This window comes from Nilaparvata lugens, chromosome 10 (assembly GCF_014356525.2).
Source record: "Nilaparvata lugens isolate BPH chromosome 10, ASM1435652v1, whole genome shotgun sequence".
NCBI lineage: Eukaryota > Metazoa > Arthropoda > Insecta > Hemiptera > Delphacidae > Nilaparvata > Nilaparvata lugens.
The window spans coordinates 15,838,360-15,856,619 of record NC_052513.1 but is presented as its reverse complement, the minus strand read 5'-3'; the positions used below and the strand labels follow the sequence as shown (position 1 = coordinate 15,856,619).

At 31.9% G+C, this 18,260-nt stretch overlaps 1 protein-coding gene across 2 annotated transcripts; it reads right to left on the bottom strand.

Annotated features, from left to right (window-relative positions):
* Positions 1 to 286: 286 nt before the first annotated feature.
* LOC111044307 (troponin C, isoallergen Bla g 6.0301) lies at positions 287 to 16,422 on the bottom strand. 2 transcript variants are annotated; one of them, XM_022329404.2, is made up of 7 exons: positions 16,091 to 16,411; positions 13,393 to 13,419; positions 9,166 to 9,193; positions 5,480 to 5,623; positions 4,413 to 4,532; positions 3,007 to 3,138; positions 287 to 649 (listed from the first exon to the last, which is right to left on the bottom strand). In XM_022329404.2, exons 1-7 carry the CDS (start codon positions 16,091 to 16,093, stop codon positions 621 to 623), a joined length of 483 nt encoding a protein of 160 aa, XP_022185096.1. In that variant the 5' UTR covers positions 16,094 to 16,411; the 3' UTR covers positions 287 to 620. The 2 variants fall into 2 exon arrangements, with proteins under 2 accessions (XP_022185096.1, XP_022185097.1); XM_022329405.2 differs by lacking the exon at positions 13,393 to 13,419 and having other exon boundaries at positions 16,091 to 16,422.
* Positions 16,423 to 18,260: the final 1,838 nt, after the last annotated feature.

The following is an 18,260-nucleotide window of genomic DNA, read 5'->3' as shown; positions in this document are numbered from 1 at the left end:
ATTTCTGGTCAGAAACCATCCCCAATATTTACACAACATATTCCCAAAGTTTCATGTTGTTTAATTAAGTTTTCAAGTCTATAGGGAACAAACACACATACATTCATTTTTATATTAACTTATATAGATGACTTTTATTACGAAAATAATTTTTCAAGTTTTTATTACTAAAAAAAATCATCCATCAAAATGTTTGGATTTGTCTTATTAAAATACTACTACCATCACTTCAAGACTTCAATTCAAACTTACATTTCCAGAATCCAAAAAGAAAAGAAAACACAGATCACCGTTCTTTCATTTAATAATAAATTAATAAAATCTTTATAACAAACAAATAATGTTAGAAAACTCGACAATCTAGATTCATAAATACATTAAGATCAATGAATAATACAAAAGATGAGTGTAGGCAGGAGGAGGAAGGAAGGAAGATGAGAGGAACTTGTTCTGATTTTTTCTCTCGCAAATTATCAAGTGATACGACACATGAATGTAGAAGTGATTGAATAAAATGCTTCAGAAATGCAAATCACTGCGATGAAATTCGTAAATAAATAGCTCATAAATAAATAAATATGGTCTTGCAAAATAGATTCGGTGTGAAAGTGTATCCATATTTATTCTCCGGTCATCATTTCCATGAATTCTGAAACAAATAAGATCAGTGATTAGAAAATATTGTATTGTTTCATATATTCCTCCCTAGTTTACGTCTTCAAACTCCTAAAAGACTACAACACATAATAACAGTACTATCAATGATAATAATAATAGTGAGTAGTTTGGCTGGCTGTAGTAGTTTATCTGATGTCATCTGTTCTAGTTGATTCAGTTAAATCACAATTCACAGTTGAATCATAATTTACTCTTAAAAACTGTTATTTGTTTTCTCCAAGATTTAAAAATCACGTTGACAGACACGGCCATACAATCATCTGTGTAATGCATGTAATTATAATGTAATGCATGAATAATCGGCTTGTCAGCTGATTGATTATGAATAATTCTATAGTCTGATTGATCCTATATCTTCAAAGTAGATGATATATACAGGGTGTTTCAGAAGTAGTGTCGAGAATTTTAGGGTATTGTACCTGGATGCTAGGAGACTACAAATGTCATATTTGAATTGTCCAAAACTCAGCGGTTATCCTTATAGCTGCCATTTTGTTTTTTTCACTTAAAAATTTTTATCTCAAGAACGAAATGTTGTATTGATCTGAAATTTGGCATGAATATTTATGCTATAAAGACTCAACTATAAAAAATAAAAAAAAAATTTTTCGTTGAAATTTTTCAAAATGGCGGCCATTTTAAATTTTTGATGGCGAATATCTCGAAAACCGTCCATTTTACAGAAAATTTACAAGAGACAAAAGAGTTAGAAAATTTTTTCCGGATTCCGATGATACCTAATTTATTAAGATTGGTCGAAGAATAACAGAGAAATTAATTTTTTTCGTACTGCATGCATGACCACTTTTCACCATTTAAAGATCAATATTAATTTTTTAATTCCAGATGTATTTAAGATGAAGCTTTGAAACTCGGTATGGCTCCATATGGGCAAACAGATGATTTTACAATGGTTTTCAGATGATAATGTTTGTCTTGTAAAAGACGAAGAAGACCTTGTGGCAAGAGTGGTTGCTGCAGCAGGTGCCATTCAAGATGATGAAAATGCTTTTATAGCAGTTCGACGGTCCATGATTGAAAGGTGCAGACTGTGTAATCAAGTTGAAGGACGGCATTTTGAGCAATTGCTGCATTAGTATCAGTGAACCGATTTGAGTGAAATTAATATTTTTCAATGTAAAATAAAATTTGGAGGAAAGTTATTCTTGTATATTTCTGTAATAAGAACGGTTTTCATGAAATTATAAAAAAAATTAATATTGATCTTTAAATGGTGAAAAGTGGTCATGCATGCAGTACGAAAAAAATTAATTTCTCTGTTATTCTTCGACCAATCTTAATAAATTAGGTATCATTGGAATCGTGAAAAAATTTGCTAACTTTTTTGTCTCTTGTAAATTTTCTGTAAAATGGACGGTTTTCGAGATATTCACCATCAAAAATTTAAAATGGCCGCCATTTTGAAAAATTTCAACGAAAAAATTTTTTTTTATTTTTTATAGTTGAGTCTTTATAGCATAAATATGCATGCCAAATTTCAGATCAATACAACATTTCGTTCTTGAGATAAAAATTTTTAAGTGAAAAAAACAAAATGGCAGCTATAAGGATAACCGCTGAGTTTTGGACACTTCAAATATGACATTTGTAGTCTCCTAGCATCCAGGTACGATACCCTAAAATTCTCGACACTACTTCTGAAACACCCTGTATATTAATATCAGAGTATGGAGGGATTCCTTTTCTTTTCATATTATCCTTAAAATGCAAAATTTCTAAAAAACCTTGTGTACACATCGACGCGCAGTTGAAAAAGGAATATTCCTGCCAAATCTCATCGAAATCTATCAACGTGTTTGGCCGTAATCAAGTTACATACAGACATACAAAAGCAAATCGAGTTGAACCATATAGACCTCACTATGTTCGGTCAATTATTTATTTCATCTATTTCTCTCTATATTATGAATGTAAATCTCTTCTAAAGATGAAAACAAAGTAAGAAGTGATGTTGCTTTCTCTATTATATTTCTTTTGTAAATAGCTTCATCTTGAGCATTTGAGGATAGCATTAACTGAAATGAGAGAATAAGTGATAGAATGGAGGCCTACTTTCTTGTACAAATATATAAAACGGAAACGTTCTTTAATACGAAACCACCATAGAATAAATTCACGTATTCTATTACAATAATTCTTGTACAGTATTCTATAAATGCACAAATCCTGTATCAAAGGACATACATTTTCATGAAACAGGTCTCAGAACTCAGAACCTTGATTCAATCAATTACATGAATTTCTATAAGAATAAAATAATAGCGCACATTACATAAAATGTGGATATTTTATTAATCATAGACTCACCGTCAAAGTCAACAGTTCCTGATCCGTCAGAGTCGATCTCATCAATCATCATGTTGAGTTCCTCGTTTGTCAGCTGATCGTCAAGTTCCCTTAAGATTTCCTTCAGACATGATGTGGGGATGTAGCCGTTACCTGAAAATTGAATCAATGATTCAATTTATCATTCAAATATATTTTCAATCATTCTCTCGAGCTCTCCAGGAACACATAATACCGCATTGTTGTAAATTAACGATGGTAGAATATGAACTACAACTATTTCTGTCTAGTGATAACTTGAAACTTCAAGGGATGTTTTCAAAAACGGTGCTAAAGCAGAAAGAAATCGATAAGTGTATAGCATTGTTTATAATACGAGTATGTACCAAGTGACATTAAGTTTAAGCTCAATGTTAAATTAGCTACATCAAAATAATCGATGTAATAGAACAAAGTCAACTTATCCTCCATCACTTGTTTACATTCTATCAAATTTATTCTCATTAGGGTACATATAAATTCCCGACATATTTCGGGGGTCTTATCTTTTTACAATTTTCCAACGGAAAGTACAAATTTTTGCTTCCTTCACATTACAAAAATATGTACTAAAATACAATTCATACTGTATTCAAAACAAAAATTATAGACCTACTATAAGGTGGGTAACGTGTCGAAAAAATTGTCTCCCAGAAAACAAGCACTCAATAAAATATTAGACATAGATGTCAAGGAGAAACATCAAATCATAGAGAATAATGAGGTACAAACCTACATATTTCTATATTCTAATTTTATAATCAAAGCTAGGATTTGGATTGAATTATCCATGGCTCTTATCATCGAATGAGGATACAATTGATTTGAATAATTTCCTTTAAGGGCGGATTTGGGACTCTAGGACCTCTCTGCCACCCAACCCTTAAAAATGGATTCGTACACAGCAGTGATAGAGAACAGTGAAAATATAATTCTCATAAATTCTAATGGTATTATTCATACTCACCCGGCCGGGCAGAGTGAGAACAGCCCAATAAGAACTCGTGGAACTTATATTTTCACTGTCACTGTTGTGCGAGCGAATCCAGCTCTAGAAATAGTGATCGCAACCCTGAAATAGTGTTCATCAGGTAGAATCTATTTGGAAATTGAAGGTAGACTCATTTTACTTTCAATTCATCTCAATTGAAGTACTGAAGAAAATATTGAATCTTTTTGTGTAGTTGAGAAGTTGATATTGTGGTAATTATTCATATTAAATAAAAAGACTAAGAGATTGTCAAAAACCACAGATTTATTGATACTTAGAAAGACCGATTTCCGTTGTTATTGTGTTTTTTATTAAATTTAAAATATTGAATGTGCTTATTAAATAAGATGTGTGTCCAAAACTGAATTATGTAGAGATATTTTTGATTGGTACTGACCTTCCTTGTCGTATAATCTGAAAGCTTCCTTCAATTCCTTCTGCATTGCCTCATCGTCTTCCTCAACAATGAATTTGGCGGCCAGAGTCACGAATTCGTCAAACTCTAGACGGCCAGACTCTAAAAGTTGTGAAGAAATTTTATAAATTAAAAAATCAGAATCACAGTTTACCAGATGATAGAAAAGCTATTGAGCAGACCTGAAAAATAGCTAACATCATAATTCGAACTTCAGGCTAGTCACACACCGATTAGTCAAGAAAAGACTAGTCACGTTTAGTCACAATACTTCACATAGTTGCTCATGGAGTCATGTCTAATTGCAATGACTAATCAGTGTGTGTTGCGTCATAAGCAGCAATGTGAAGTATTGTGACTAAACGTGACTAGTCTTGTCTTGACTAATCGGTGTGTGACCAGCCTTACAAGATTTGCAGAATATACAAGGTATAAAAGATTATAACATTTCTTAGATTGAAGTCAACTTAATAGATAAAAAATACTATAAATGAACAGGAAACACAATTAAATATAGGAAATATATACTGTAGGTAATTAAATGATTTGAACGTTAAACTATTGTTCACTCAATAATGGTACTAGACACTAATAGAATTATTTATAGGAAATAATAATAGTCTTTCAGTATGCAAAGGAAAGTGAATACTTTTTGTGTAGTTAAGAAGTTGATATTGTGGTAATTATTCATATTAAATGAAAATACTAAGAAATTGTCAAAAACGACAGATTTATTGATACACCATTGTCAATCTCTGATAATAATCATTAACCGGTCTTTCCAAGTATCAATAAATCTGTGGTTTTTGACAATTTCTTAGTACTTTTATTTAAGAAAGTGAATACAGTAATAGGTTGATGATTATATTCCAAAAATATATTATTTCTTTTTCCAAACTTTGCTTTTAATAAATATACCCTTGAATCTTTTGTGGCTATCTGAACCCAATCAAATAATTTCAACGTCACGCGTTAAAAAACTCTTATAAGGTACCTTCAAGTCAGAATAAATGCTTAAAGAAAATAAAAATGTGTAGTATAAAACCTACTGTCAGCATCAACTTCCTCAATGAGTTCGTCGAGGATCTTCTTGTTGAAAGGCTGTCCCATGAGCCTGAGGATGTCGGCGACCATGTCTGTTGGGATACTTCCAGACCTTTCACGGTCGAAGGCATCGAAAGCTTTCCTCAACACTGCAAAATAAATTTCAAATGAATTGATTGCATAAATCATGAATGCTTCATGACAAATTACAATGGCAAACAGGTACTGGAAATGCTCCATCACTTATTATGTAAACAGCGAATTTAAATTGTTATGTAAGCAAATTTCTGGAATAAAAACCTCCAGGATAAGACATTCTGGGTATTATACATTTACTTATAAGTCGTAGAAGTTGGATAAAAATCATACAGTACCCTTTTATATTTTATCAATGCATAACATGTGATGTGACTCATGAGAGCCATTCTCAAATGCCTACTATTGTTTTTATATTATTATATTATTATAATAGTATAATATTATTTTTATAATAGTAGTAGCCCTATGAAGGGAAATAGAATATTTTTTATGAGTATTAGTTCAATAATCAGAGGACAAACATCGTTTTAGAAACGCGTCTGCCATTCAAGTGTGAAGTATACGCTGTATTCAGTAAGGAGTTTATAATAGTTATCGCTGAGTAGTTAAGCCCTATAACAAAAACTGCGCACAATGTGATATGAACAGTACATTTTTCGCCAGGGTAGAAATGAAGACTTTTACACACTATATATGTGCTTTTTGCTATAAAGTCATGGTTTAAAGGGGAATAAAAATTCATAGGGTTGATCTCCAAAAGTTTCTCTCAGAAGACCTTGCTCTTTGCGAATAGAATGAAACTTGAAATGAAAATATTATGCTTCTAGAAATACAAATTTATGTGTGTGTTCGAATTGTTTTGATTCTTGCTCAATTGGGCATGTTAAATTTGGTCTGTTGTTTGAGTTTATTACGAAATAAAACATCATAGAACCCAGGTGTGTAATGAACTTCTTGGCAGCTAAACCCATATTTTCAAAAAGAGTCTTCTAATCCAGTGAGATTTGCTGGCAACAGCACAAACAACTATATGGATGTTCCAATACAAATAGAACCATTAATACTACTTTTTGTTTCAATGTCTATGAATAATATATACGAGTAGACTACTGACTACTGTGCATACCACCTCTATCCAGGGTGTTCTGAATTGTGCTCATAAGTCAGGGCGTGATTCCTCATATCAAGAGAAGAAAAAAGTTTAAATTAACATAGGACCGAAAATGCTTGGTTACCAAGTTATACAGAGTGAAAGATTTCGTCTGAATTTCAGTTCCCCTGCTGAAACGAAGCTCTACGGGTATTTGTTGGCTGTTAATAATTAATATTATGTACAATTTAGCATTGTAGAAAATTTAATATTCGAAGAGAAAGATGTAAAATAAGTCTATAATAGACAAACGCAAACTTTAAAAAACTAATCCTTAATTAGATACAAAACGCATGAGAAATAGACATAATCTGTTAAGCTCTCTTTTCATGCGTTTTGTATGTAATTAAGGATTATTTTTTAAAGGTTCTTTTCGAAATTAAATTTTCTACAAATTCTGTAGAAAAATATTTTGTGTTTATTGTACATTTAACATAGTAAATGTGCTTCAAACTATAAAGAAACTTGTTTTTTGGGACTAAGTTTCGCGTATTTCGTCACATAACTTAAAATTTACTGCAGTTACAGATCTGAAAACGATTCTATTCAATTTTTCAGTACATTTTACATAAATTACGCTAAATTTTACATCTTAATTAACAGCCAACAAATACCCGTAGGGCTTCGTTTCAGCAGGGGAACTGAAATTCAGACGACGAAATCTTTCACTCTTTATAACTTGGTAACAAAGCATTTTCGGACCTATGTTATCTGGAACTTTTTTCTTCTTTTGATGTGAGGAATTACGCTCTGACTTATGAGCACCTTTTCAGAACACTCTGTATAAAGCGTCTTTGAATATTATATTGTTGAACTTGAATCCATATATATTTTAGAAAAATGTAGCTTGAGTTAACTTATAGCATATTAATATTATAAGATGATACTGATAGGATTGATATAAGTTTTTAGAAAAATTGAATCAAAATAATTTCTTTGTATTAGGCACTTGGAAAGATAATTGGGTTTGACATTAAATTTATGCCATTCAATCCTCCATTCAGACTAAGCACTGGATGAGGTGGAGTGAAGGGAATGAAAAAATATTGAAATCCTTTGAATGAAAGCAGCAGATGCACCGCTGAAACACAATCCGTTAAAATCGTATTTAATCAATCTTTCTGATGTTTACTGAAGCCTATATGTGTTTGTGAAGGCGGAAATGATGGGTAGAATTTTGGCAAGGAACCAGCGGGGTGTTTTTTTGTAAATGCAGCCTGGACTTATCAGTTTTGCAACTTTGTAGACGTGGGCTGGTTGAGAAATACGTTGAAGAGTCCATCATGAAGGAGTTAATATAGATGGCACTAGAGGCATGCTCTTTGCACAACTGTAACGAGTATAGTGGCATGACATCTCTGTGAACATACGCTTCATTTGTTGTAGCACATTACAAGTCTGATAAGTTTTAGCTTTTCTCAAGCAGATAAGATTAAGAAAAATGATACATTTTACATTATCAAGAGGAATCTTGAAAAATATCACCCAAAACATAAGATAAATAGGTTTTCATATTTGTTATTGAAAATTGTATTCATTCAACAATATTGGGAGCGATAAATCAACATTAATATGATGGCCAAGACATTCTTTTCAAAATGATTGTTTCAGTTGGACAGAGCTTATAATCCAAAAACATGGCCCACAAAACCTTTCAATTATAATGTTAAAAAAAGTTCAAGATGATCAGCAAAAGCCTATGTTGTGAATAAATTGAGGAAACTAAACAAAGTGTTGAAGTGTAATGATTTCAAACATTCTAAACAAAAAATGATGCCAACAGAAGAGAGGATCTATGGATACACAGAAGGTGTAATCAATCATTGTTTTTGACTGTTGACAGTCAAGAACAGGATCAGTTTCAGAAAATGATAACAAAGTATTCACAAATAAAGAGCGTTTAGCGCTTGTCTCCACCACCGCCACAAAAGTATCGCTTACCGTTTTGGCAAAAGCCCTTTCCACCTCATTGTTTGCGCTGCCAAACTAATTAGGAATACCACTATCACCGCCTGTACGATTGTTGCCAATGTTAAATCACTCTATTAACCGCCACATTTACATGGGATGATACAAATCTTTCTACAGGGAAGATAGAATGTTTCAAATCAAATTCATTCGAATAAAAAATAACCATACAAGATCACTCTGAAAGATCTATCAAAATTAATTGTTTCAAGTATTTGTGTTTTGTTTCAATGTGGAAATTAGTGAAGAATTGAAAAGTCGCACATAACCTCTATTTGGACAATTTATTTTATGAAATTGGGATGAAAGGAAGTTTTGGACTTAGTCTATTTCTTTGTCCTTAAGTTGATTGTAAATGATGAATAAATAAATAAATAAAACTGCCACATTTACTAGCAATGATAAAAATTTTCCTACATGAAAGATAGAATGCTTCAAATCATATCCATTTGAAAAAAAGAGCAAAACAAGCTTACCTCTGTATATTTTTATAGTAAACGATAGAATGCTAAGCTTAGGGTGAATTCAACGTACCTCCAATTTGTTCAGGAGGAAGATCATCCTGGAAAAAAATAAAATTTATCAGATTTTTTAAATTAATTCATCAACAATTTGTTTTTATAACAGGCTAATAATTATTTATAGGTATTGTCTCAACCTCTTATGAATAGTGATTTTCGCAATAATTAGGTACAATTCTTATGGTACGGTAGCCTACAATGAATTTCATTAAAAATGGAAAACTAATGAAAGGAAGAATTGTACATAGGTATCTACTGTAATGTATTTCACAACAAGATTACTTTACTGTATCCCTATGAACTCAATATAGTATATAGTTTTTAAACAAAGATATTGATTAAGATTTTCCTTTTTACTAACCACACATTGATTCAAACTTTCTTTCTTGATTACTTCAAATACATTACCATAAGGTTTTTCCTGATTAGGGTAATTTTTAGAGTACCATAGAGTAATTTTTTTATGAGAACTAGATTATTTGTGAGAGGTATCGAAATTAATAATATCAATGATTGCAAAGTTTTAATGATTTTAGAAAAATGATTGTTGATTTCAATAATCTTGGAAAATTCAACAAGTACATTCCCACAGATTTTTCACTAGAAGGGAATAATTTCTGTTCAACTGTTACATTTGGAAATTATAGCCATTCTAAATCTCCCAAGTCTCATTTGATTTTGATTCACAGGAGATATTTCTCATAGCAGAGCTATTGTGTTGTGAAAATATTTTCAGCAGAAGATATCTGTTCAGCAAACCACGCTGTTTACATTCTTCAAGTGAAGGACAAAATACTTTGGCATCGATTTGACTAAATACCGTCGCACCTTGTCTGAATGTCAGTGGCTTCAGTTCATTGACAGATCCTTGATAAAGTCAACGGCGTGAAGTTGTCTCTATCAAGAATCGAATCTTGGCATCAGGTCAACTAGCACTAATCACATTCGTCTTTTGCATCCATGAATTCAAAGGCAATAACCTTCCAGTGTTTTTTTATTCAAGAAATTATATACCGCAAAATTGAATACCGTTCTCATTTCTTTTCCTAACCTTTTCAGTGTTTGTAGACCATTATTCTAGTAGACTTTTTTCATCCATGCATTCAAGGGCTTTATGCAAAGGCGACAACCTTTCAGAGCTTCTTATTAATGAAACTTCATTTTGCAAGACTGAGTACCGTACTTATTTCTCTACATATCATTCTCGGTTGCTATATATTATCCTAGTACTGTATCACTTATACAGTAGCGTAATACAGTAGGCAGTCCGTGTACTGCTATACTATTTTATGTCTCATCAAGTTTTGGAACACACTAGATATCTCAAGAGACACACCCTTATTTTTAATTGTAACTCTTTAAACAGTGATTCTTTAAATATTGATGAAGATAAATTTAACAGTACAAGATTAACTACAGTACGGTATCTACAAGAAATTACGTTATATTATAGCCTATCTTTGGTGCAAAACTACCTAATCCATCCCCCCCTGTTTACTATAGAGTATAATGACACATCTGTATTGATAATTGATTTCTGCATGGTAGTTGAATACATTACTTTTATAATCTGTTATTTTTTTGAAAATTTTATTCAATTTTGTTTTTGAGTAACACACACTCTTTTGAAACTAAAACAGGAATAGGGCAGATGATAAATGTGTGCCAGTTCCTATATATCACTCCCACAAAACATATTTTCGAAAATAAAATTCAGAATGTGAGTTAGTTGGTGAGGAATCTCGTTACCTTGTCCAATTTTTCCGGTGAATCTTCTTGGGAACATAAGGAAAATAAAGAGAGAAAATGAAAATAAAATATAGAACAGACAACACTTCAACCACCTGCCACTTTTAACTTTCAACATCAGAGATGTCTACTACAGTAGCTAAAATTTCTGGAAAATCATTTTCTGTTTCTTTTTTCAGCAGAGAGTGAGTGTGTGTGTCATATTTTATTCGTTTGCATGTTTCTCATCAAAGAGCTTATCTTTTCTACATGACAAACGTCTCCTCTGAAACCCCCGCACTTGTAAATGTGAGAACCGCCAACAATAATTTTGCAATGACACATTCATGCTCTTCGCTTCCTCCTACTCCTTCTTCTTCTTCCTCTTCTTCATCTACTACTTCGTCTTCTTCCTCATCTACTACTTCGTCTTCTTCTTCTTCCTCCTCTACTAATTTGTCTTCTTCTTCTTCTTGCTCCTCCTTCTAACTTCTCTTTCATTTTCATCTTTTTTCCCGCCCGCGCTGACGTCCTCAGACTGTTCCATTCGCTTTTTGGACTGTTCCAAGGCCCGATGAAGTTTTTATGTTTTCCCCTTATAATTGCGGCCACCCGGTTAAATTTAGCACTACTTCCAAAACATATATATGCACCCATATATATTATGCCGCCGCCGGAAACTAGACTATAAATATATATTTGTATATACAGGTTCTTCAGGCTGGATAGTACTCATCGAGAGAAAGATGCGACCAACATAAATAATGGTTGTAGTTCATGCATGATGTAGGTTACTACATACGTCAATTGTGCATGCGGATTTCTATATTTTGTCCACTCATCCTGTCTTTGGAGGAGTGCCATGATTTTGAAAAATGTAGAAAAATAAATTTTGGACGTATCATTCATTTTTGTTTTCCACTATTGAACATTCTCATAGTTTTCTGGAAACCCCCTCACTTCCTTTCCTACCGTAACTAGGGGTAGTATAGGATATTAACTTACTGATAAGTAAATTTTCCTTATAATACACAAAAAACATTCCTTTCAGACAGTTTTATCGTAAACCTCACTAGGCTACTAAGCTGAATTCCGAAGTAGTATAATTTGAAAATCCGGATTTTTTTTGTTATTTTCCACTAATGCTTTTGCTGTTGAATTGATACTGTGAGTACGGTATACTATTTTTCTTGAGATTTTTCACTAATGTTTATTGCTGTTGAATATAATGCTATGACTATAATAATGCTCCGGTTCTAATTACGTTTTGATACTACTGTTGAAAAGACAAGTAGATTATTAATGAAATTCGATGAATAATAACAATAACGAATATTATAAAAAACTTGTGGTATAATGAATATAAAATTCGACTATGTAGTTGTAGCCTATAGACTATTCGAAATGAAAAAAAAAATGGATGCTGCATGACATTAACAATATTGTAAATTGTTAGTAACCCGCTTTCGGTCCGGTATATATTAGTATTATCGCATGTTGAGTAGTAACATGTTCTATTAAGATTATATAATGAAGTTGTAGTTGGTAGTAACAGTAGAAAATATTAAAAAATACTAGTAATATATAAAATATTAAGTGTTGTTATTATTAATGTAACAGGAAATTTGTTTAGAACATTTATGTTACCTACACTAGTTTAGAACATTGATTTTTAGAAGTTTACATGAGCTTACACTACATCAGAAGTTTGTTATTTATTATAAAAAATCACTTTGTAATTAGATGGACAAGTAAACCTATTATTATAACAGTGAATTATTTTGTTATAAGAATACATATTTTTGTAAATCAGAATCGACGTAGTGACTGTTGTAACAATCATATTAACAACTCTTAACTTTACACAACATTTAGGGCCGGTTTCGAACTCGGGATTTAGCCAAGTCCTAGACTTTAAACAGCTGGAGTCAGAAAATTGGTTTTCCAAAACGGGGCGTAGTTGCAGTCATTGTCATAGTCACGATTGAATTAAATTTCGAAAAACTAGAAAATTGAACACAAAATAAAATAAAGAGAAAATAGTGTAAGTTTCAGCTATTTTGAATTATTTAGGAATGTCTAATTTCGTCAAGGAAAAACGTTTCCAATTATAGAAATGAGAAAATAAAAACTACAACTACTGTTATAAAAGTTGCAACTACGCCCCGTTTTGGAAAGCCAATTTTCTGACTCCAGCTGTTTAAAGTCTAGGACTTAGCTAAATCCCGAGCTCGGAAACCGGCCCTTAAAGACATTTACATAGATACTACACATAAACATAGAGGTTGTTGAAAAATAATTATTTTAGAAACGATTATAAAATTATAATTTAGAATAAAGACAATAAATTAATCACATCTACAGTACACATACATATGAAGTTAGGGCCAATTACAGCATGTCATTCATTGGATGACACGACATAAATTGACAACATATAGATTATTACAGTTGAGAATCGAACATTACAACACATATAGTTGTTATAAATAAATTTAAATTGCTTTTATACCTGGTAGTCGTACTGAGTTGGGTGAACCTAAAAACAATTCAAATTTAGTTAAATGATCCTGGAATTATAAAAGAAAATGTGAGGTTGTGAAAATTAATTCACCAAATATAATCAGTTATCCACTCTGGTCCTTGATGACTAAAATGTGGAGAGTATTCCAATAGTCTTCATAGGTTGTGATCAAGTTTGTAACAATTCATGCCCGGTTTCACCAACCTCGATCAAATATAGCCTAGCCATGGTCAATTAGACCATAGTCAAAATTTGATCACTCGTTCAAACATACAACTGTTCCACCAACCTCGGGATTGATCAAAACTCCGTCGATCAAATTTGAACATGGTCAACTCTTGTAGCTGTACTTTTCTGAAGTTGGCCAACATGTTTGCTGGCTTGCTATTGGCTACATCTGATTTTTATGGATAGAAATTACTGAGATATTGCAATTTTTCAAATGCTAATGAATTAACAATAAATAGTAAGAAATGTCAATTCCCACAATTCAAAAGTAAATATAATTCAGTAGAGGATAGAGAAATAAATGTGTTTGTAGAGGAAAATGAATTAGACCAGAAGAGAAAGTAGCATTCTTGGGAATTTATTGGACAGGAAATTAACATGGCATCCTTACATTGAGAGGATATGTAATAAGATATCATCTGGGGTATTTGTCCTGCGGCAGCTTGCTAGGCTGAATGATAAAAAACTACTGTTAACTGCTTACCATGGACTTATACTATCTCATATTAGGTATGCTATTTTAGTATGGGGTAATTCATCTCAACAAAATATGGACAGGGTGTTTAAGATTCAAAAGAAGGCACTCAGATGTATAGAGAAAGTGAATAGGTTAGACTCTTGTAGGCCTTTATTTAAAAAGCTTGGTCTATTAACTGTGCCATCTTTGTATGTATATGAAGTTGTAATGCATGTGAAAACGAGTGGTGTGATCCAGAATTCAGATGTTCATGAGTATAATACGCGAAACAGAGCAGATTATCATATAATGGGTCACAATAGTAGGTTATTTGAACAAAAACCAGATTATATTGGTAGGAAATTTTATAACAAGCTACCTCAAATCTTGAAAAGTAATGATGATTTGAAGATTTTCAAAAAACAATTAAAAATATTTAGTTGATAGAGCTTTTTATAGTGTACAAGAATTCCTTTCAAACCTAAACTAGTTGAACTACTTAGTGTTAGAATTATTATGTATAACATGACTTGTCTTATACTCCATGACTGGAGTCTTTAGGACGTAATCTTAAAAAAAAAAAAACTATTTTTCTTCATATTCATTATTTCGGGGCAGGTCCCCTGGGCCATCTTCTTATATACCCCCTGGCACAGACGTTTTGTATAATCACACATCTACATTAATTTATAATAATATTTCAAATATGAATTGAATACTTTCGTACAAAGAATTTACAAATCACCATCATTTTTGACAATTTTTTTATGAACAAAAGAACATTCCAATTGTAATGAGATACATTGGTTGATGTAAGGATTGAATAGCATAGGCATACTGTGTAATAGAAGAGTAAAGCAAATCTTTTTCAAAATCTTCCTTTATTTTCTATACTATAATAATTTACTAATAATTAAAAGATTCCGAGAACAAACCTAATAAATAACTTACTACAACTAAACTCAATCGCACTAAAAACTTTGAAATTTTTCATTGCGTCATAAACATATGATAACCTACAAACAAGCAAGAAAATTGATCGAGCCAGTCTTTTGACCGTGTTCAAATAATTTGATCACTCGTTCGGCGGCAGTCAAAATTAACCATTGGTTTGACCGTGGTTAAACGTAACTGGTGGAACGGATTATTTCTGATTTGACCAGCTGATAGACTTTAACCATGTTCAAATGCCTTGACCAAGGTTGGTGAAACGGGGCATCAGTGTTCAAATATTAGTAAAATTAGAATTGTCACGGTATTCCTGGAGAACAGACATAATAGCTCTGAGGAATGGAATAATTTATCAAGGATTCAATGTTATTTATTGAAAGCTTCCCCTTTGTGAATTGAATAACTTCGGTTGAGGAAAGTTATTGAAAATATAAGAGTACTGTAGCCTACCTACAGAAAAAAATGTTATGTGGTCGCACACAGGTGTGTTGCATATTTAAATTAATTTATCAATTTAGAATGATTCAGATTGAAAAAAGAGAAACGAATAAAAAAACGAGAGAAATGATAAAATTAAACCAAGAAAAAAATTATTTTAAACTTTCTCATCTTCTAATCTTTTAATCTTTCTCATCGTCAAATGTCAAATCGAAGTGAAAAGAAAGATATTTCAACGAGTTCTCATAAACAACTAGGACACATACTAATTAGAATATTTTTTACCTATTTGTTGAAAATCACATATATCTGATGTATTGCAGTCTTGATATATTAAGCTTATGATTATGATCAAAAGAAAACCCAAGTGAAAAATCAAAAACTATCGAGAAATTGTAAAATATTTTTCAATTCTATGAACACTAGGATAATACCCTAACACCAATAGGTGTTTTTTTATTTCAGAATTGTACAAAATATTTTCTTTTCTTTTCTCCTAGGACCTGTTGCTACAAAATTAGCTTATACCACAAAAATAATCCAAAAAACTCCAATAATGTGGTGTATTACATAATATCAAAACAATCTGAATAACTGTGATGATTCACTTACCATTTTGATGAGTTAGGGGTGGTTGTCTAAGAACGATAGATACCCTCAGTAGCGAGTTGAACTCTTGAAAGTGGTTTCAAAAAGTCTGGAGTCAGCTTTCAACTCCACAAAGTTTATTGTACCCCACTCCTCACCGCAGGGCCCTCAACAGTATAGTCGATTCCAAAGCTTTGCCGTCTTTTTCTCAGACTGCCTCTGACCAGAGCATTTGCCTCACTTCAACTCATTCTGTCTCTTTTCTATGCTCTCAAATTTATCCTGTTACATTTTCTAGAAATAGATCTCTCGGAAAGTGTGTGTAAGAAGGATCAAAACTGAGACTGAATGGCGTGAGAGAGAGAAAGATGGGAGAGACGAAGACAGACACATTAGTTGGGCGCACAAATATAACTATAATAAACTACACTTGAATTGTAGTTATTTTCCAACGGCTGGGGCATTGTTTTGGATCTGAGAAAAACATAAACATTGAGATATCAAAATAGAAGCGGGCTCAATCATCTCACATATAATATTGTGTTGTGTTGATGTTTTACTGAATGAATGGATAGTGTGTTGTATGATATTATTGAGAAATGATTAAATTAAAAAAATACGGTACAGGCATAATTTTATCTATTGCATACTCTAAGAATCGGTTAAGGGGAGTAGATATTCTCATATTGGATTTCATAAACAGATATTTCAGATGAACTATTTTCAAATATATTATTCGATAAGATGAATTACGTATTATGATATGAATGTTTGGTTTTCCTAATGATTCAAGGAATAAGTGGTAGACAACTAAACTTCATTCTAGTGTGAGGGCCTACTGCCGATAGGTAGCTTATATTATATTTCCATTGAATGTAAATTTTTTCAGCTTCCACCGATTTGTTATGATAAAAGCTTCAGTAATCCTTCTTTAAGAGAATGGTTGAATTTTGAATAGAAAAACTAAATCAAATAATTCTGTCCAAATTGGGAAAATATCCATATTTCACGATATAAAGCTGAAAAGAAATTTCAAAAATCAAAATTCGAATTTGTCATAAGTAGGACATAGATAAATCGACAGATTTTGGAGCTTGGCATAGAAATTGAATAATTGCTGATTGCACTCAGGTGATAGAGTAAAATCAATGTTCTCATTTTTGGAAAAAATGTATACCGGTATTGTAAAACCTGAATAATAATTCATCCATTACTCACTCCATTCTGTTGTTAGTTCCCAATCATATTTATATGATTTGTAATAATTATATCCACAAGTAAAAAAAAAGAGGCTATGATTTCAAATTCATGAAAAGCGCGGTTTCGATAAAAAATGAATTTGTTGTTTCAAGCAGGAATGAATTTTTTGTTTCACTCTTGAATGTAGAAATCAGGAGTAGTCGATATTTTATACTTTCTCATGATTTCTATAAATTTATAACAGCTTCATGATTTCTATAAATTTATAACAGTTTCATGATTTCTTAATTTTTAATGACAGCAGGGTTTTTTTAGTAGAACACAGTATGAAGCGAGTCTTATCAACAGTAACGATTCAAATAGTGATATAAATTAATAATAAATAATTTAAAAAATAAAAGATGCTATAATTTCAAAATAATGAAAAGCGCGGTTTCGATAAAAAATGAAAGCAGGAATGAAATTTTGTTTCACTTTTGAATGTGGAAATCTCTCAAAGTCAAACTCTTAAAATTTATAGAAATTGAGACCATAGAATTGTTCATCTTATGAAGGCGAGAGAAACATTATCCCCAACCAAAAAAACAATATAATAATTAGGCCTAATTTGGATGAAATGAATAAACTCTGTGCGATTTGAAAAAAGAATTTGCCAATTATCATGACATGAGAAACAATTGGAAAATTCCTGTGAGTTAACAAGCAAGTGGAATGTGGAAGTCCACATTCTGTGAAACGAGCTGCAAAAGAAATATGTTTATGGGGGATCTAATTTGGAGCCGAGACGTTCATCATACAGCCTCACAGCCAACCAATGAATGATAATAGAAGCAGACACCATATTATAGTTGTAAAGCAGCTGGAAGCTTCTAAAAATAGAGATAACTCCATCTCCTTTTCACTTATTCAGTCAGACCATCAGCATCCTTTTCCTGAGATGAACCGAACACTGCATTCGGAAATAACGCAGTGGAAATCAGTTGAGAATGGATTG

Excerpts from the sequence above, each read along its gene's own strand:
- LOC111044307 (XM_022329404.2), bottom strand. Across the intron at positions 5,624-9,165 it reads TCCTCCTGAACAAATTGGAG|TGTTGAGGAAAGCTTTCGAT; the intron begins GTACGTTGAATT and ends TTTATTTTGCAG. Across the intron at positions 650-3,006 it reads AGGAACTGTTGACTTTGACG|AATTCATGGAAATGATGACC; the intron begins GTGAGTCTATGA and ends TATTTGTTTCAG.